The following is a 20,781-nucleotide window of genomic DNA, read 5'->3' as shown; positions in this document are numbered from 1 at the left end:
AGAGTCACAGGGCAGCCGGCAGAAGAGTAGGAATCCTCAGCCAGGCCACCGGCCCTGGGCTGCCCCTGGCCTTCCTCTGCTCCTGGGCAGACTCCAGACGGCCAATGCCTCCAGTCTGGGCTGTGCCCAGCACGGCTACGCTTCCCCTCGGGAGCAGCCAGCTGCCACCTGGGCTCTGAGAGCGGAGGATTCGCCCGCTGCCAGGAAGAGGCACCCAGGGCCCGGCTGCTGCCTCCTGCAGCTCCAAGGGCCTCCTTCCAGCCTGCCTCTGCCCAGGCTCAGGCTGCTCCGGGCTCTGCCAGGCCTCTGCTGGGGCTGCACCCCGGCCAAGGCCGGGCCCGCTCTCACCTCACAGGCACTGCCAGCTCTGCACCAGAGGAGACCTTTCAGAGCCACTGCTCTGATCCTTCTGCTTTCTCACTTGAGCAAGGCTCTCCTTCCACCAAAGAGATTGCACTTGGGGATACAAATCCAAGTGGCAGGAACTCGAATGCTCCTGAGTCACAGCAGAGAGCCTGTATCCACATAGACTATTTGGGCTGTCCCATTCCTCCTTTGTTTTTCATGTAAATGCCATTGCCCTTTCTACCTCAAATAGAGGTACCACAGCTGACCAAAACCAGACAAGTGGGTCATATTCCAAAAGCAGCATGGTCTGGAGAGAATAAATGAAGATGAGCATTCCCCAATTTCACAACATGCCAGACACTGTAGGGGTGACTTCCACATTTAAGAAACAACAGACAATTTACAAGGAAATCATGAGCTTATTCACAGAGTGAGAAGGAACGAAATTACAAGGAGAGTTGTGGTTTGAAATATTTTATTAATTTCAAATCCTACTTGGCAGACCTATTACACAATCATACCCTAACCCTAGCCCCCTAAGACTAGTTGTAACTCTAACACTAAACCTAAACCTAAACCTAGTCATAACACTAACTCTAACCGTAACCGTAGTCCTAAACCTAGTCCTAAGCCTAACCCAAAGCCTAAGTCTAATCCTAAACCTAAGCCTAAACTTAAGCCTAAACTTACGCCTAAACCTAAGCCTAAACTTACGCCTAAGCCTAAGCCTAAGCCTAAACCTAAACCTAAATTTACGCCTAAATCTAAGCCTAAGCCTAAGCCTAAACCTAAGCCTAAGCCTAAACTAAGCCTAAATCTAAGCCTAAGCCTAAACCTAAGCCTAAACTAAGCCTAAACCTAAGCCTAAGCCTAAGCCTAAGCCTAACCCTAAACCTTACCCTTATCCTAACCTACAATCCTGCTCTAAGCTTGTTGATAACTAAGTGGTGCTGATGTCTTGTCTTGTCTCTGTCCTCTTCTTCACTGCAACAAGCAGTGGCACCAGGCTGGATGCAGGCTCAGCAGATGTTACAAATGGATGCTGCACCAAGGAAAACAGAAAATCAAGAGAAGTCAATGAACCATGACGTTCCAAGATCAGTGCTTCACAGGATTCACAGGGCTCCTAGAAAGATCCAGAAAGATGGACCATCTGCACCTCAATCATCATGTGTAGGACCTTGCCATCACAGGCAAACCTGGCCCAGAATCCCACTCATCCATTTAACCAGGTGTCTTCATCTCGCTGGGATTTTTGCCCTGCCAGTGCTCTAGAAATGCTGCTTTCTGTCCTTGGAGTTTCTTCTTTTCAGGAAACTCCAAAGCCTCACATTGGTCCTTGTCTTTGACCAACAGGCACTGGGCTGATTTCCACAGGGAGACAGAGCAGTGCCTACCTTTCCATGCCCTGCCCCTCCTGTGCTGGATGGCACCTTCCTTCCCAGCAGGGACAGCCCAGTGGCACTGGCTGCTGCACTTCCCTCTCTGCCACACAACCTGGCAGTAACCCTGGGGCAGTTCCTGTCTGCTTGAGCGTGCCAGGCAGCAGATGGGGCTGGGACAAGTTCCTCTCAGCTCTCCCTGTTTGCCGGCCAGATGCCTCCAAGGGTGGGGTGGGGGCACAAACCAGGGCCCCTCAGAGGCTCACAGTGAGCCCCCCACAGCCCCTCCTGCCCACAGCCAAATCTCTGACCACTCAGCCAGCCTGGCTTCCTTGGGTTCCTGCACCACCTTGGCATGTCTCTGTGCCCTGCATTGCTCTACTTCAATTCTTTTGCCATTGGATAAAATGGGGCACACCACCAAATTACAAAACAGGGCAACAGAAGCAGTCCAAGGACAGAGCACCTCTCTTCTGAGGACAGCCTGAGAGACCAGGAGTTATTCAGCCTAGAGGAGAACAGGCCCCAGGGAGACTTCATTGCTATGTTCCAGTATTTCAAAGGGGATTCTCAGGAAGTAGGGGACACCTTTTTTAACAGTTGCAATAGGACATGAGATAATATTTATAATATATAATGGGGATTGAGTCAGATTAGGTCTAAGGAAAATCTTGTTTAATCGGAGCATGATGCAACCCTGACACAGGTTGCCCTTAGAGATGGCAGGTGCCCCATCCCTGGGCAGGGATGGGGCAAACATTCCATGGTAGGTGGGAAGCGCTCTGAGCAATCTGATCTCTTTAAAGATGTCCCTGCTCATTGCAGGACACTTGCACCTGATGACCTTTACAGGGCCCTGCCAGCCCAGCCCAGTCTAGGATTCCTCACCATTTTCATTTGAAGAGCACCAAGAGTGGAGTTGAGGTGGAAGGGGCTCATCTGATGCCTTGGACTTCCGTGGAGGAGGAGCCCATCCCTCGCACCCTGTTTCACCTGCAGCCCCTTTGCATTTTACCTGCAGGAGCTCCTTGGCAGACCAGCGCTGCTCCTTGTCTGCCTGCATGCAGATGCTCAGGAAGTCACGCAGGCAAGGTGAAAATAGGTTGGGCTGATACAGCCTTGGTGTCCCTCGTATATCTATCACGAGTCGAGGCTGGGGAAAAAGGAAACACGAGGCTCCACCTGCTTCTTTCCCATCTGTAATTGCTGTGCCTGAGCCCATTGTTTAAGCTCCATTCTGCAGTGGCAGTTTCTGCCCTGGCAGAGACCCAGAGATGACTTTCCTTTACCAACCAAAAGCCCAGACCCTGATGCAACCACAGCTTTTCCAACATCCCTCAGATCTTGCCTTGGCAGCTGATTTCATTGACTGACCTACTCAGTGGGAACTACATCACCAAAAAGCATGTTTTGTTTCTCTTACGATTCACACCTGCCTGGCAGGCAATTTGGAAGGGGGAGTTTGCTCTATCTATACTATTTCCAAGAATTATTACATGAAAAGAATCTCTGCTGTGTTTGTTGGTCCCTTGAGCACAGCTGCCATAAAACAAAAATCATCAAGTTTTTTTTTTTTTCCTCCTCTTGAAAAAATGCAGATGCAGAATTGATCTAAAATAGACAGAAATAATGAAAAGAGGCCTTGGACTCTCCATGTATATGCCTGTGTCGCAGGTTAAGAATGAAGTGAGATTTTTAGGAGGTTGTGGTCAAACCAATCACTGCTTGGATTTGAATATTGGCATCTGGTTTGGCCACTGAAGGTATGGATGCCTCTGAGAACCCAGGGGGTTAAAATCAGAAAACTGCCAGCAGAACTCTCTTGGTTCTGGCCCGTGAAGGAGGTCAGAGCTGGGGCTGGCTGGGGAGGGGAAGCCCTGCGGCCGGGTGAGGGAGGCTGGAGCCTTGGGCAGAGGAGGGGGGTGAAGGCCTTGCAAGATGGAAGGGTGGAGGAGCCCTGAGAAGCATTGGGCCCCCTCCAACACCCCCCAGCAGAGAGATAGAGATAGAGAGCCAGTGCCTGTGATGCCTTGAGGTTTGATATTGTGCTGGCAGCACGGCCGGCCAGAAGTGGGGGATGCGGCACTGGGAACCAGCGTCCGTGGGAGTTCTGGGCAGACAGAGGCAAAGATTTTAAACCCTTTCTAGAACAATGGAAGCCTTACAAATACTGATTCTCCTGAATTTGAATGAGGAGAGAGAGATGAAGCAACAGAAGTTGGACGTGAAGTTGGTGCACATGAAGAAAGTCAGAAGAAGTGAGAAGAATCCTAGGTTAAGAGATGATGGACTGGCCTTGGGCTGGACTTTTTTCTTGTATGGCCATGGACAAACCCATGTTTTTCCTGTGACCCAGAGACTGCATTTAGGGGGAGGTAATGTCTTGAAGCCAAAGAGAGTAGTGCAGTGAAGCAGTGGTGTGAACAGAGACGGCTGAGGAGGGCATGGAATGCCCTCTGTCTCTAGTGAAGAGGAAAATCTCTGTTCACGAGGCCCCTCAGCCCCAGGGGGTGAAATCTGGGTGGGACTGGTGTCCCAAAGCTGAGAGACTGCTGCTTTTTTGGAACTGGATGAGACATCCTTAAACGGGGAACCCTAAAAGCAGTCCTGGTCCATGTGCAGTGGTGAGAGCACTGAACATAGAGGGAAAAAGTCACGAGGGCAGATGTTCTCTGAGCGGTGCCACGACTGACATGAAAACATAAGAGGTTTCAGTTGTGTTTCTGGGGGAAGCCTATGGGGCAAGGGGGGACTCCTCTCTCCCTGACAGACTTGGGAGTTGATTATTGAAGGGGTGGTGATGGACTGAAAGTTGATTATCTGAAAAATGGTGACTGGGTGGAAATCTAAGGTGATATTTCATGCTGTGGAGGAAATGGGGGGAAGAGGAGGAATGTATTTAGAGGGTTTTCATTCTTAGTTCTGTGTCTGTTCCTTTTTAGATATTGTAGTTAATGAAGATTGTTTCCTTTCCTCCTAAGTTAGAGCCTGCTTTACTCTGTTCCTGATCACATCTCACAGAAGCCACTAGACAAAGTATATTTTCATGGGGCCACTGGCATTGTGCCAGCCTCCAACCATGACACAATAGTAAGAGCTCTGTGCTAGGGGCACTGAAATAAATGGTGACCAAAGAGACTTTCTTCTTCAACCCAGAGGAAAATTTCCTTCACTTTTCCCACGCCACCAGAGGTCAAAAAGAGGGTTTTATCCTGTCCCTCTGCAGCTGAGCTCAGCCACTGGACACAGTGGGGAGCTGGAGTCCTCACTGCCATTAGAACTGTGCAGCCCAGGGATGGCCCTGCTCCTGTGCTGCAGAAACACAGCACCGGCGCCGACTGCCACGGTGGATCCCAGCCCAGGCACCTGGCTGCAAGCTCACCAACTTGTTAAAGCACCAAGAAACAGCCAAGGGTTGGCATACAATTCCAACTGCAGTCAGAGCAAAACACATCCTAAACTTCTCCAGGCCACCCACACACATGACTAAACAATGGACAGATGATTTGAAAGCCTGAAAGTTTTGAAGACCCACAGGATTTGGAAAAGATACTACGGAATGGAAGAAAATTGATGTGCTTTGCTTAATAAAGGGCAAAGCAAGCAGAACTGCTTGGGCATTGCTTTGGAGGTTTCTTTTTCTTTCTTTTTTTTTTTCTTTTTCACTTTTTCTTTTCCTTTTCCTTTTCCTTTTCCTTTTCCTTTTCCTTTTTCTTTTTCTTTTTCTTTTTCTTTCTTTTTTTCTTTTTCACTTTTTCTTTTTCTTTTTCTTTTTTCTTTTTATTTTTTCCTTTTCTTTTCCTTTTCTATCCCTTTATTTCTTTTTATTTTCTCTTCCTTTTCCTCTTCCTTTCCCTTTTTCTCTGTCTTTTCCCTTTTTTCTTATCCATTTTCCCTTCCTTTTCAATTTCCTTTTTTCTTTTTCTTTTTTCTTTTTCTATAAAATTGAAACTAGGACAATTCAACCTCCATTTTGAAGGATATTTATCATACATCCAACCATTCCACTGAAAAATTTTTTGTCCTTCAGAGACAGAGCTCCAACATTGTTCAAAAAACAAATGAGAAATGTCAGGCATGCCTGGAGGACTAAATGGCAGGTTCCTGAACTGGTTAGGTGTCTGAACTGCTTAGGTTTCTGAACTGCCACTTCCCTTCTGATGGAAAGGGAAATCCAAATCTACAGCAGATGCTGATGTGCTGCAGGGACATTTTTAGGAGGGGATCTTGGTGGAAGTGATGCCAGCAGATGGCAATGGGATTTTGTCCAATGGCACACAGAACACGGGACAGGTGAGAAAGACAGAGGGATCAGTCAGTATTTGCTCCTTACCATGCCAGAAGTTTCTTTCCAGTACGGAACTTGTCGTTCCACCATTTCAATGCCCACGATTCCAAAAGACCATATGTCCACTTTGGGGCCATATGGTTGACCTGTCACCACTTCAGGCGCCATCCACCCGGAAGTGCCGGCCATGGAGCTCCATCTATTCTGCTTAGGGGTGAGCTGAGCAAAGAGGCCAAAGTCAGCTGTGGAGAAAACAACAAACCATCAAAGCCAGCTCCATTTAGGAAACTAAGCAAAAAAATTCCCCACTCTCAGTCTAAGTATGCACTGTGTCATCTGCTGGAAATCCGTCCCTACTCTATTTTCTCAGGGCTTTAGCCAAGTGAAATAAGGAATTGTCCACTTCAAAAAAAAAAAAAAAAAATCATTTTTTTACACTACCTCCAGCAGTGGCCTTTCTTTTCCTGAAGCTTGAGACTTATAGCTCCCTCCCTCTGGAAGGGACACACACAGAGCAACACCACTCTTGACTGCTTGTGGTTCCTTGTCATGCCTCTGTGCACATTGCAGCTGTGTCACCAGCTCACAGCTGGTGTCCCTGCACTGCCACCAGCACCATTTCTGGGGAGCTGGCAGCCACTCAAAATCAGTCCCACACCCACATCCCTGGAATGCTGCACCTGACCAAGAATACACTGACCCAGTTTGACAGAGCCGTCGGTTCTGAGAAGGATGTTGCTGCTCGTCAGATCTTGGTGGATCATGTAGTTTGAGTGAAGAAAATCCAGTCCTTGCAGGCACTGAGAGAGGAAACAGAAACAGGAGGGCAAAACTAAGTGATGTGATTTCATCACACAATAAAGGAAACAGCTCTAAAAGATTCCCTTTCCCCATGGGAATGGGGAGTGATGGCAGAACACAGTGCCACTGAGAGGAAGAGCTTGCTGCTGCAACACTTGCAGAGCAGGACCTTTCTAAGGAAAGGCGTGTCAGCTTTTGAAAGAGCAACAGCACCTGCTGTTGTAGACTGTCCCCTGCAAACCAGCCAGGATGACTGCTGCTGCAGGGGATGTGCTCTCTCCAGACAAGGGTTTGCCAAGAAATAAAAAACCCCTGCAGCGTGAAGTGGATCATTTTGGGTGGGAGGCTGCATGACAAAGGTTTTATTGCTCTCCTCAGTGCAGACTTGGAAGTATCACATCAGTCACCTTCCTGCAGCAAACACTAATTTGTGTGACTACTATCCTTTTCAGTTGAGGACTGTGAGAAATTAGTGTCTTTCTCCTTGCCATTAGTTTCAAATCCTGCCCCCAGCACCTTTGCTTTTACAGGCAAGAAATGCAGTGCAGACAGGCTCAAGGTAAAGGTTTAGAGAGGCAAGGTGGGGAACAGCAAACACAGATATGAGACAGAGCCAGCATATAACAGCAGGAGATAAGAGTACAGGAACACAGTACAGTGAGTGCAGGGGCACTGGCAGGCATTTCACTTGAGATGCTTTTGCTTGCCCCTAGCATAGCAGCAACACACAAACAAAGCATTATGCATGAAATCACCCCAGTTCCCAGCCCCTGTTTTCCAGACAATCCTGCCCAAGCCCTCGGCAGCACAGATGGGATTGCTGACCTCCCGACTGACGGCTGCAATCTCTCTTTCAGACATGTGAATCTCATTGATGACATCGCTCAGGGCACCTCCGTCCATGTACTCCATAACCAGCCAGAGTTCATCACCCAGAAGGTAGCTGAAAGAAGGAAACAAGGGCATGGAGATAAACATGCATGGCTTCGTTGCTCTTTGGAAACAACAACGGTTGTTTCCAGGTGCCTTTGTGATGAGGACAGAATAAAAGGAATAGACATTCCCTATCAGCTCTGCATTGTTTGCAGTCTGTGCAGTCTCAAGGAGAAAGGCACAGCTGTGAAAAAGGAGATGGCTTAGATGGCCAGCAAGCAAAAAGTGCAGTTTAATAAAAGCCCAGGTGAAAAACCTGTCACACATGCTATTTCTGGAAATAAGCACCTAGTCTTCCTGGCATGCATAGCATAGGAAAAGGGACAACAATCCAAGGGAAATCCTCTATAGATGGTTTATCAGAACTTAAAAGGTGCTGAGAAAAATTTGAAAAAATTGAGCCTCAAAAGAATGTGGAGGCAGTGAACGTACAGGGTATTGAATTGGTAAAGTAGGGCTGACCCATGTTTTGAAAAATTTTCAAACTGTGTTTGCCAGGGTAGATTAATGCACTCTCTTCCCATCCACTGGAGATAAGTAGAGCAATAATAATTAACCAATAATTAACAGCTCTATTTTCTGCTGGTGACCACAGTGGGTTTTTAACTGTAAACAAATGTAGTCTGTAAACAAACGTTGCAGGGATAAAACAACAACCACTCACCTCTTTAAATAATTCACAATGTTTGGGTGCTTATAAATTTTCATGACCATGAGTTCCTTAAAGGTTACTTTCCTTCTGATCAGTCCTTGAAGATTTATTTTCTTTATGGCCACCTAAAATGATGTTGAAAATCAGTAACAGTAAAAGCTGGTGTCGTGAGAACAACTTCTCACGTGGAGTGAGTGATTTTGGAAGGACACAGCCAAACTGTGCCAAACCGCCTTGTGATTAGACATGTTAATGGGAACAGACATCCCAACAGCCCACGTCTCTGCTGCCTTGGGGGCCAGTTACAGGACACGTGGGGCCACTGACGTTTTACCTTGATCATTTGGTAACAATTATGTCTCAACCATCACCCACAAAGCTCTGACCACACCCTCTGCTGCTTTGGATGGGATTCAGAAGAAGTAATCCAGGCCTTGATACTCTGTGGATACATCCTGGGCTATGGGCAGGGCTTAGGGCTTTTAGGGCCTTGCAGATCTCTCCCTATGTGCATTCCCAAGTGCAGCACTGCAGGTGGCTAAGGAACTACCAGGAACTTTCAGATGGATTGGCTGGCAGCCAGAAATGAGAATTCAGGACTCTGAAGCTGTAGCCCCAAAGGGCAGTGAGGTGCTCTAAGGCACCACCTTTGTTTTAGCCATGGAGGGCGAGTGAGCGCGTCCTTCTCTGAAAGGAACTACTGCCCTCCGTGCCTTCCTTCTGGCAGCTGAGAAGGACAAAGCCCCAAATGTATTTTGCAGGCTGGCACCAGTCTGTGCTTCTTGTGCCTTTTCAGCACAGCTCTACCCAAAGCTCCAGCCACAGCTCACAGCAGAGGGAAAGCCCTCGAGTGCAGCAGAGTCTGCGGCAGCTGTTGGCATTTACCTCTCCTCCTGTGGCAGTGTCGAGTGCTTTACAAACATCTCCAAAAGTCCTAGAAACAAAATAGCAGCAAAGAAAGAGAAGCCATTTAGATCTTGCAGTGAAAGCCAACCCACACAGGAGATCTCAGCTGTAAATGCCTAAGACCTGCAGGACGCTGGAAACATGGAGATGTCTTTGACAATGCCTTCTGACCACATTTACAAATTCTGATCAGCACTGACAATCTAAGCCCAGTGTCTGAACACGTTGGTAGCTTGTCTGAATTCACACATGATAGCTATTCCACCAGCAAAAAACCTGGTGCATAGTTTTGTAAAATCAACATTGCTTGGACTCACCCACTGCCAATATATTCCAGTTCCGTGTATTTCATCATGGGATTTTCCATCTTCACCATTCTCCCTGAAGGAAACAAAATGCAAAATGCTCACTTGAAAGCAGAGATCCTGCTTTCTAGGGGATACAAAAGGCAGTCCCACTGCCTGGGGCCCTCCCTTTGTGGACAGATGGCTAACAAGAACAGGAACAGGAACAACAACAAGAAAGCAGATGTTCTGCAGCACAAGTGGCTGGCACAGAGACTGATTTTCTAGCATCCTTTGAAGAGAGAGACCTCTTGACAGCGGACACACAGGGAAGCACAGGGAGATAGATTCAGAGGAGACAGAGACCAGAAGAAAACAGATACCAAGGCAAGAAAGTTTGTCATCTACAAACATTAAGGAGACCTTGAATTAATAGTGTCTTTGTTTACTTCAGAAAAAGCACTGTGAGGTTCAACAAAAGGTTTCCTACTTGCTAAGATTAAATGCACCTTGACATCTAGAATCAATTCCTCTGAACAGATGCCAATTTCAGAACAGCAGGAATATTGCCAAGTGTTCTCATCTTTTCCACCTTGCAGCAGTTTACCAGAAGAATGCCTCTGTGTTTGTAAACCAGAGCAGCTCATGCTATAACCAATCCCGATGGGACTTTCAGCATCAGCACCCTCACCCTTTATGAGCAGGCTGAGCTCAAAAACGCCCTGGCCTGTGCCCCCATGAAGAACCACACTGCTTCTCTTCACCCTGACAGCGCGGATCAGTCGCTCCCATTGCACTCGCCCTCTGGGCACTGCACACATCCCCATCTTCCCAACTTGGCACGGCGGGCACGGGCAGAGAGGACAGCAGTGCTCCTGAGGCGCCAGCGTGACACAGACAGCTGCCAGAGGAGATGCTGACCCTCTCCTGAGGCCAGGCCGTGCGATGCAGAAGCCAGCCCAGACGAGGGGCTGCTGCCCCAGGCAGCTCTGTACTGCAGTGCTGGGCAGCAGCAGGACTCTCCCAGCTAAGGAAGGCTCCAGCCTCTGCAGTCCCACCAGCCCTCAGGGACAGGGCAGCTACAACAAGAAGGCTGGCAAAGCCCAAGCAGGAGCACTGACAAGCAGTGGGAAGAAGCCACAGGCAGCCTGAGCCCCGTACAAGCTGTTGCCCCCATTCAGGACACAACAGGATGGGCTTTGAGATCAGACACAGCGAGGTGCAGATCAATGCCCTTCTTGTCCCAACAGGTGATAGTAGACCCAGAATCCACTGGGCTCTGCTCTCAGCCCCACCAGCTCTTATCTGAGAGCACAGCACTGGCAGCTGTTGTGGGCAAGGAGCAGGTTAAATGCCTTGTGCTGCAGAATCACAAAGGGCTTGATGTGTTTTCCGAGAGACTGATCTGAGCAGGGCTTGGGCCAATGGGTAGCACTCAGCAGTCACAGCCTTCTGCTGATGCAGGAACAATCCCTGCTTCTGCCTTCAGCCCAGAGGGAAGCCCAGTCTAAGCTGCCCTCAGAGGCAGCAGGAACAGCCAGGCGCTCTCTCGCTGCCTCAGAGCACTGCCAGCACTTCCCGTGGGCAGTCCTAAATGTCCTTGTGACACCAAACTGCGGAGGACCCTTTGGTACAGCTATGCTGACACGTGCACACAATACACTGTTGCTCAGACAAGAAAGACAGCAGACGTACTCCATTGCTGCAGGGAGTCATCCTCGATCCGCTGTTGCTGAGCGGCAGCTGGGTCAGTGCAGGAGGTGAACCAAGTGCCCCAGCTCCACTTCTCCGGCTGGAGAGCAAAGGCTCCTTGGGATGCTGCTGCTGCTGCTGCTGCAGCAGCTTCACTGACAAAGCCGGTGTAGATCTGGGACAAAAAATGAATTTATGTCAGAAAGGTGGCTGGCAGAGATTGCCCTGAGATCCCATTTCAAATGCAAGCCCTTAGGAAAGCTGCTGTCAGCCACATGCAGAGCTCTTCAACTGGATTGGTTTGGCTGTCCACTTGTGAAACCAAATGGCAAAAACCAAAGGCTGGTTTAACTCGAGTTCATGGCCAGTTTCATGTTCTGAAGGATGACTGCAGCAATGACCACTCCACTTCCTCCCAAGGACTCCTTTCCCCCTCTTAGGCTGCAGACACATTGCAGCTCCTCGTTCTAATGTTCTACCTCCTGCTGTGGAATTATCTTTTCCTCCACCATCCTCGGGATGTGCTCATCCTGCAGCATCTCTGGTTGGTTTGGTTCCTGGACCTCACTCCAGCCTCGGGGGTCTTGGTCTGCTGTCATTTGCTGGAACATTTTGTAGTCTGCCAGGTAGGATGTCAACACATGCACCTCAAGGCAAACAGAACAAAGCAGTCAGAGACTACAGCTTGTCCCTATCAGCCAGGAGTCATCCACTGTGAGGAAAGGGAAAGAACAGGACAGGAGCAGATTCACAAGGGATACAGATAGCCTGTGGCTTGTATTCCAAATCTATCTGAGTGACCATGTACACCTGCAAAAAACCCAAGAAACAAGGGGACCTGGAAGAAGTCACCAGGACTTTTTTTGGATGACTTCTGAGCAAGATGTAAAAAGGACTAATCCCACTGTCCAAGTCAACATCTGAGATTCAGCAGACCAGGAAGTGTCCTTCAGAGCAGCTGTGATAGAGGCCTCAGCAAGGTGGCATTTAAGAGGCATCACCCCATCCCTCCCCTGCTGGGCAGAGGAAAGGCAAGAATGGCAGAAAGCACCAGTTTGGTGACTGCAGAGGTTATTGCTATTTCACTCACTTTCTCTTCTAGAGGCATTCTTTCCTGAAGGACGGGTTTAAATTTCTTTATGATGATTTCAATTATTTCTTCTTCCCCCTTCTCCCTTGCCTTGTTCCTAGCCTCAGTTTCCTGAACCTCTGCCGGCATCTGTTTGTAAAGGTTCTGTAGAGAACAAGAGAGAGGATGTCTCATGAGTGGAGTGGCTGCCACTATTTCTGGTTTTGTTGATCATTTCTGTGCTGATGGTGATTCATCTCCTCTTGAATTCTTCTCATCTCATCTTTGTTCCTCCTCTTCACTGCCATGATGGCACTCTGAGCTTCAGGCAGCTCTGCTTGGGGCTCTGACTTGATGTTCTGTACACACAAATGCACAGCACGTGACTGGGAGCTGCCATCAGGCTCAGCTTTTTCCTCTTGCAGCCTCAAAAACACATCTATTCAGCCACTTCTTTCTGCTTCCCTACCCACCTCTGCTTCCACTGCAACCCTCCTGTCCCAGTGCTGATCTCTGCAGATTCCAAGGCTCTGTGCTTTCAGTGCCTGTGGGAGTCCTGGCCTCCTCAGGCCCAAGAGCTCTGTTTTATGCCCCTCTTCCTGCCCTTCCCTCTGTCACCTGGCCAGTCAGGCTTACCTGGCCATTCTGCTGTGGCTCTTCCACCTGCTGCCTGAGCTGCTCTTCCTGCTCTCGGGCTGGGAACAGCTCTCCCTGAGCCTGGCATGGCATCTCTGGTAAAGGAGTCTCATCCTGCTCTTTCTCTACAAAGACCTGCACAGAAAGCAAGAGAAGATGGGTTTTGACTTCCCGTGTGATATTTGTGAGCCAAGACTCAAAGGCTGATGGGCTCACACATTCCCAAAGCTCTGTGCTGCTGCTCTCCTGGGTCATTCTCTGCCCGAGGGGAGGCACAGATTCCAAAGTGAGCCTGGCACTACAATCAGGGGCCATCTGGCACTGAAGCTCCAACAGCCTGTCAGGCAGCTGAAAGGGAAGGTGTGGCATTCCTCAAGGCTCTGGTGAGGGCCTCCCTCTGCTCCTGCCATGTCCTCTTTGTCTTTCAGTAGTGACTGACACCCAGCCCTGTCCCACAGCTCCATCCTGGCTCTACAGGTGGATTCCTGGCTGAGCTCAGCCCTTGGGAGAGACACTTCTGCAGTTCACGTTCTCCTCAGGCCTGCACCAGCATTCCTGCCTGTCTGACATCTACACTCTTGTTAGAAATCCTGGTCATTCAGGAGATAAGGATGCGTGCAAAGATCCTCTGATGGAAGTCACAGAGCCTCTATGGCCACCTCAGTATATGGAAGAGGACCAAGGTGTTTCTTCTCCCTCTTTTGTCAGCTGAGAATTCTGACCAGCAGTAACAGAGACTCTCATAAGGCCCCAATAATGAATGCACTTACACACCCCTGGGGATGCCAGTGAAGGAAACTGTGTGTCATGTAATGCATGTATGAGCAGAGTCACCAAACACCACTGAACCATGGAATTGTTCCACCTCTCTAGGACAGGCAGAAATTTGAAGAATTAAGTGGGGACTTCAGGGCAGAAGAGGCCGGAGGAGGAAAACAGCTCTGAGGGGGAAAAAACACCATATCTGGAGGGGGAAACATCTCTGCCTGCTCAGAATCGGTCAACAGAATTTGTCACTAATCCTCTCCTGAAAGTGATGCTTTTGGTGAGCTTTGCACCTCCGACATCCTTTGTGCCAGAGCTGGGAAAATTCAATTATGTAAATGTTATATAGATAGACAGATAGAAACATAGACAGATAGATCTCACTGATATAATCTCTCTTTACTGTCCTCTCTGTTGCTGCACACATCAACACTTGGTAGCCAGTGCCCCCAGTCAGCAACAATCCTGATATTGCTGTTCTATTGCTTCAAGAAACCACATTCCTGGGGAACCTGGAGTGTGTGTAGGTCCTTATGGAAATTGGTCTGACCCAGAGATTGCACTGGGAACTGCACTCTTTGTGCATCTGTGCTGGAGAAAGTTCTTCTCTTGGACTCAACCACAATGACACTGCTAAAGTGGCTGTAATCAGAAATAAAGCACAGCCCCTCCCTGCTCCTCTGATCTCTGAGGACCAGTTGGAATGAAAGGCCATTGATACCCTGCTGAATTCCCAAACAAAACACACTCTGATTCCCTGGTCTGCAAAAAGGAACAGACATTGATAACCTGAAATTGATCTCTAATGCCATACTGGCCGGCCTGGAACAACAACAGATCCATCGGCACCATGATCTTTGTACGGAATGATGTCATCTCATGAAAAACTACTTAATTCCCCAGAAGTGACACATTGGAAATTAAAATTCTAACCAACCCATACAAGTACTGTAAAAGGGCAGAAAATAATGAGGAAAAGTAGCATGGTAGGGAAAAAAAGAAAATGAACAAGCCTCATCCTCCAAGAAAAGAAAAATTAACAATTTTTAAAAAGGGAAAAAAAAGTAAATTCCAAATGTGGCTAAAATATTTTGATTGAGTGAGGAAAATCTGAAGGTCCCTCACCAGCCTCTGTTTGTCCAGGCTAAAGCTCCCTCAGCACCTCCTCCCTGGGCTGCTGCTCCAGACCCTTGGCCAGCTCCTGTCTCCTTCTGTGCACACGCTCCAGCCCCTCAAGGACTTGCTGCTTCACAGGGCCCACAACTGCACACAGCACTCACTGCAGCTGCGGCCACAGCGCTGCCCAGCACAGGCCGGCGCTCACTGCCCTGCTCCTGCTGCCCCTCTGCTGCTGACACAGCCCACCATGCCCTTGGCCTTCTTGGCCACCTGGCCACAGGCTGGCTCTTGCTCAGCTGCTCTGCACCGGCAGCAGCCCTGGCTCCTTTTGGCCCATGCAGCTCCCTAGACACAAAATTGCCCATCTGACTGCAAATACTGCATCCAACATTTCAACATATCCTTCCTGCTCTGAGCAACACAAAACAGCACTCAAGGACTTGCACCTTCACCCCCACCCCAGGCTCCAAGGCACTTTCCAAAGCTGCAGACTTCACCGCAAAAGGGATCCACAGAAACTTGCCCATTCTGCCTTTTGCCTCAGCAGAAGGCTTCACAACTAAGTGCTTCTTTTCCTTGGCCACACGGGACAAGAATGAGCCTGCACAGCTTCACGGGCAGCACAATCATCTCCTTGCAGCTTATCAAAAGGTAAAAGACAGCTGGACCAAAAGAGTCTGTACGAGTGAAGAACTCCTCAAGAAAACTGCAGAAAACTTCCACAAGCCAAACACAACTTTCCATGAGGGAAAAACATACAAACAAAGCCCTATGACCAGCAGCACGACCATGTGTGCCCTTGGCCAATGCACTGCAGAAGCCCAGACATAGAGCTGCACTCAGCCAGGCAGCCAAAAGCCCACCCAGAGCCCCCAGCTCTTTGGTGCCTCGACATGACAGGGCAAAGGCCAATTTCCAGCTGGCACTGCCTGCAGGAAATGGCTACGTCCTGCAGGACTCCAGCACTCCGCCTCCTCAGCCAGCAACAGCAAGTGCTGGCTGCTCAGAAACTTGCACCTCTGCCTTGCAATAAGGACAGCAGCACCCACAACTGGCACTTACTCTCTTGGGATGATCAGGCTGGGCCGTGACCACGGCTGGAGTGTCGTGGTCATCTTGCTCCCTTTGCTCCTTTTTGGCTTCTTCTCCAGGAGCAGAGGGAGCCAGGGGAGAGATGGCTGTTGCATTTGTCTCCTGTGTCAAGAGAGAAGCATGAGGGACAGCCAGTTACCTACCATTTCTAACCTCATTCCTCCTGGCATTTACAACCATGTCTTGTAAGGAGAACTCATCAACTGTGTTAGCAATGGCATTCTCAGTCACTCCAATCCCATTAAAACGGGCCAATTCAACACTATATGGCTATGAATTGGATATTCCTTCTTGTCTGCTATCAGCAAGCAACATTGTATATGTAAAACAGAGCTTATATTTCTTGCAAGCTCAGAAATGGACAAGTAGCAAAGAGCCAGCAACGCCATTGCTATTGCTGCAGCAGACAGGGAAAACCAGAACTGGTCAGAATCCCATCCAGTGCTGGAAAAGGGCAGGAAATGTTGTGCAGAAGCCCCCTTGCTGGCTGGAGAAAGAGAAAAAGAACAGGGCTTCTCCTCCTGGCATACCAAAAACACCTACAAGCCCCAGGATGCAAGGGAGCCAATCCAGTGTCTAAAGCACTTGGATGCACTGAGGGCAGGTTTGGCAGGGCAACAGCCCTTGTGCTGAGCACTGTCATATGGGCATCTATGGAAATTCTTCAGTTCTCCTTCTTCAGATTTCTGAGATTGAAATTAGGAAATATCCACTTTTTTTTTTCTTTTTTTTTTTTTTTTTTAACTCATTAAATTATTTTTTATTTTCTTTGGGCTTTTCTCTCTGGATTTTCTTTTGGCCGTCCTTGCTGGCCCTCTATACTCTTCTGCTACTAGCCAAGGTGACAGCTTGCTCCCGACTTTTTAAATAGGAGGAACATGAAATCTCCCTTTCTCACTTACCTCAGGATCAGCTCCGCTGAATACATGTTTTATGTGACCTGTAGTGGGCAGGGAAAATGAATCAGATGATGTGAGAAAAGTTCCAGAGCTGGTGAATCCCACACAAGAAGTCAATTCAAACAGAGATTATTTTCCCTTTCACAACATCCCTCCAGGAGACACATTTCATTCACGCAGCCACCAAGAGATCAGGACAATGTTCTTGCTTGTTCCTACACTTTGACCTCTTTAGTCAGCAAAGGAATACAAACACGATCAACAAAATACAAATTCTTCATTAACACTCAATATTCCTGTTCTAGTAAACACTTAAAATATCTTCTAAAATCCTCTCCTTCAGGTGGTTTAAAAAAAAAAAAATCAGTTGCATGCACTAATTCTCATTAACTTGCTGTAAACAGTTGCCCAGAAAAGCTTCCCCAAAATTCCTCTGAGCTTTGGCAGTTCTATTGTGAAACAGCACAGCAGCAGCTGCAGGGGTCAGGAGGAGACACTCACTGGTTTGGAGTTTGCACTTCATTGCAAAGGGAATCACTCTTTTAGCACTAGGTAAAGGGTCAAGTTGGACAATCAAATTCTTTCATGACCAAATTTAGAAAGAAAGAAGCTTTCCCTGAATTCTGGGAACAATTGCAACTGGGAACAACAGAGTTTTTAGAAGGCCTTCCGAGAAGTTCTCCCAGTCTACATTTTCAAAGCTGTCTTGCTTGTCCCAGCAAACTGAGGAAATGACAGACCCTGTTGCCACAGACTCTCCCGTGGAGGGAAGGGAACCCCTGCAGGTTCCCTGGCAATGTTGCCCCTGTGGCTACAGACACCCCCTTTTTAGCTGAACAAATTGACAGGAGCTTTATTAAACCAGTGGCATCCTAATGCTCTTTCTGTTTCTAAATCAGCTCAGTCACTAAGAAGGAGCAGGAAGACATACAAAAGCCAGGTTATGTTACACCCTAATCTAAGTAGAGGGGAAATCTCTACTTACGTGCCAGGTGAGTCAGAAAATAGCCGGAATAAGTAACGCCATAAACAGTAACCACTGCAGCAGCAAGCTGCTGAATCATTGTAGCACTGCCGTGCAAGTTTGCACGCTGTGCTCCAACACTAGAACAAACAAGGCTCCTGTCAGTGTGCAGCTGCCCACTGACAAATGCCTCAAGGCGCAGGGTGCTCCTGCTCTGAGCAAGCCCTAGGGCTGCTCTGACACTGAGGCCTTCCGTGCACCAAGGCAACTTTCTCATGTCACCACTGTGACGTGGCAACCATGCCCTGACATCACAAAGCAAACGCTCCATGCTGGTCTGTGACTTTATGCAAAGCAATAACCAACCTTCCCCACAGCAAACACAAAATAGCCTGGGAAGTTCTCCTCTGTCACAAAGCAGCACAAATTGCCCTCTTGGGCCAAACCCTGTTGTTCAAGGGATCCAAGAGTAACTCCAAGAGTGCCCCAAGCACCTACAGCCTGTAGCCCAAGTGAGCACTCAGATGGGACACAAGCAAAGGAAACCAGATCAAGAAAATGGCCCACAGCATTGCACATGTGAGAAACGACTCTCACTTTGAAAATTTTAAAGGTTTATTAAACCTTAACAAAGGACTGAACAAGGAAAAATGTTCAGAACTGGCAGTCTCTGTGACTTGCAGCCACATCCTCATCTACAAAAGATATACTCTCTCTGCCTTTGACAGCCTTAGCCCCTCCAAAAGTTTGGTCAGTCAACTCTTTCTCTGCTATCCATTGCTGGAGATTATTTTCTTACATTTTGATTGGAGGTCAGATGTTTTAGACCCCACCTCCTGGTCACAAGCCAGCCCTCCCCAAATGCCCTGACGACCAAGGTTATTACAAGGGGGAGGGGAAAGAGGACAATGGGAGGATATATTACGATAACATCACTTTACATTTTTACATCCACATCATATCTACCTCTTGATTGTGAGAGCCAACCATTACATTACTCATCTGTAACACACAAAGCCAGGAGAGAAGCCACTGTTGGCATAACAGCTGAAATAATTGCTAACAAATCTCCCCATATATTTGCACGTTTATCGGACATGCCCAGGGCTCCTGTGCATGTACATCTCTGCCTTTAGTCCCCTTTGGAAGCACTCACACTGGCAGCATCTGCCCAGCAGCAGCTGCTGCTCCAAGCTGGGAACGTGACTGGAGGTGCTGATTTCCAGAGGCTTCTGTGTGCCAGGGGAAGGCAAGGCAGGAGCGGGTTGAACGGCGCTGGCGCTGCTGCTGCTCTGTGCCAGGGAGCCCCGGCTGGGCAGGGCACGGTGCCCTCTGCGCTGCGGGCTCTTCCTCCTGCCACAGCTGGGCACACCTGGGAACAAGGCAGGACAACTTGTGGGAAACCAAGGGCTCTGTGGGGCTCCTCTGCTCTGCACACACCCAGGACACCTGCAGCAAAGAGCTCTGGAGCCTAAAAAGAGAAACCAGAGGGAAAGAGCTGGAAAAGGTTTCATTTGGACCTTTCTTACTGCTAAGAGAAGTTGCCCAAATGAAAGGTTACCAAGCAGGGCCTGATCCCTGCTGCCAGCTCAGGGTTAGAAAGAAAGCAATACTTTGTTTCAGTGCTGGGTGTGTAGGGAATCACTTGCTTAACACATGCACTCCCAGCAATCTCACCTACTAATTTGTATCCATGGAACTAAGACATATTCAATACTTTGCTGAAACTCACAGGCTAAACATTACTCCAAATTATTTGACATATTTAAACCTCTTCTCAGAATTTATTGCCATCAGAGTAGGAGTGTCCTGTAGGTCCCTGGCGGTTGCTGCCACAGGTTCAGGAGGAGACCCATGCAGAAAAGAACCTAAGACACAATTAGGCTTGCAAAGCAAACTTATTCCATTAGTTGCAGTAGCAAATAATACATACCAACCCCTGGATTCCCAAACATCCGCTGAGCAGGAGAAGGAGCTGGAGCGTGGTGCTCGGTAGGAGGCACAGGTAGGCAGTGCACTTCCAGGACATCCCCTGGATCAAAACGGTGTGCATCTCATCCTTCTCACCCCTCCACCCCAGAACCAGGCCTTCTATCTCCTGCTCAGGAGTGGGATTTTCCCAGTTACAGCATCAGCTCACACAAGGCCGGCGTGTGAGATGAGGCCACCATGGCTCACCATACTCCATGACTCCCTGCCAACAAGGGCTCCATGATGCATTGTTCCCCTTTCAAGGCTGAACTGCCCACCCACTGACCAATACATTCTTTCTCTTTCAAGGGTCAAGTTCCCCCCTTTAAACAATACACTTTTCTTCATTGTCTTGTCAACCTGCTCAAACATGGATCAAATATGGCAGGGCCTCGGATCTCGGGTTTCCTGCTGTCAGGATGACCCAAGTGTCCCTTTTTCCCAGCCTGATGGTTGAAGGAAGAGTTGGAATTCTCCGGCTCTGATTCACAAGATTGTTTATTATCTAGTATCTAAAATATTTTCTCTCAGATTCACAGAGGTCTGATCTGCAGGTCTGTCAAGGGCACGCTGCCCTGTCCTGAGGCAGTGCTATCTCTTGATACTAAAATCTACATGTACTTTATTTACAGTTATTTTCCAATACCTATCACGTATGTTAGACTGTCTACTTCTACTCTAAACCAATCCAAAAGTGCCAGCATCACCCAGAATATGGACGTTAGGAAGGAGAAAGAAGAAGGACAGGGAACACCCAAATTCCTCCATCTTGGGACTCTAAACCCCTCTTCTAAAAATCCCAAAATTCTACTTTTCACCCTGTGACAACTACTATTATGCTACTTCAACTTCTCTGACTTGAGATTCTTCATACAAGGTTGTTAATTTGCTCCATGGCTTAAGATCAAAATCCCAAGTGTCTTTGGCTTCCTCACAGGATCTCCGAGCCCCCTGCTAAGGCTCGAGCCATCCAGGGCACC

The 20,781-nt window shown here is 48.4% G+C and overlaps 1 protein-coding gene across 1 annotated transcript; it reads right to left on the bottom strand.

Annotated features, from left to right (window-relative positions):
* Window positions 1-806: 806 nt before the first annotated feature.
* Window positions 807-18,098, bottom strand: LOC135291716 (serine/threonine-protein kinase PAK 3-like). Its single transcript, XM_064405987.1, has 15 exons — window positions 17,852-18,098; window positions 16,870-16,907; window positions 15,938-16,069; window positions 12,992-13,126; window positions 12,377-12,520; window positions 11,766-11,933; window positions 11,290-11,461; window positions 9,628-9,691; window positions 9,290-9,338; window positions 8,417-8,529; window positions 7,645-7,762; window positions 6,719-6,818; window positions 6,064-6,260; window positions 2,746-2,883; window positions 807-1,390 (listed from the first exon to the last, which is right to left on the bottom strand). The coding sequence occupies exons 1-15, from the start codon at window positions 17,928-17,930 to the stop codon at window positions 1,289-1,291; spliced, it is 1,749 nt and encodes a 582-aa protein (XP_064262057.1). The 5' UTR covers window positions 17,931-18,098; the 3' UTR covers window positions 807-1,288.
* Window positions 18,099-20,781: the final 2,683 nt, after the last annotated feature.

Source organism: Passer domesticus, unplaced genomic scaffold, assembly GCF_036417665.1.
Source record: "Passer domesticus isolate bPasDom1 unplaced genomic scaffold, bPasDom1.hap1 HAP1_SCAFFOLD_107, whole genome shotgun sequence".
NCBI classification, from domain to species: domain Eukaryota; kingdom Metazoa; phylum Chordata; class Aves; order Passeriformes; family Passeridae; genus Passer; species Passer domesticus.
This window is presented reverse-complemented; position numbering and strand designations above follow the sequence as displayed.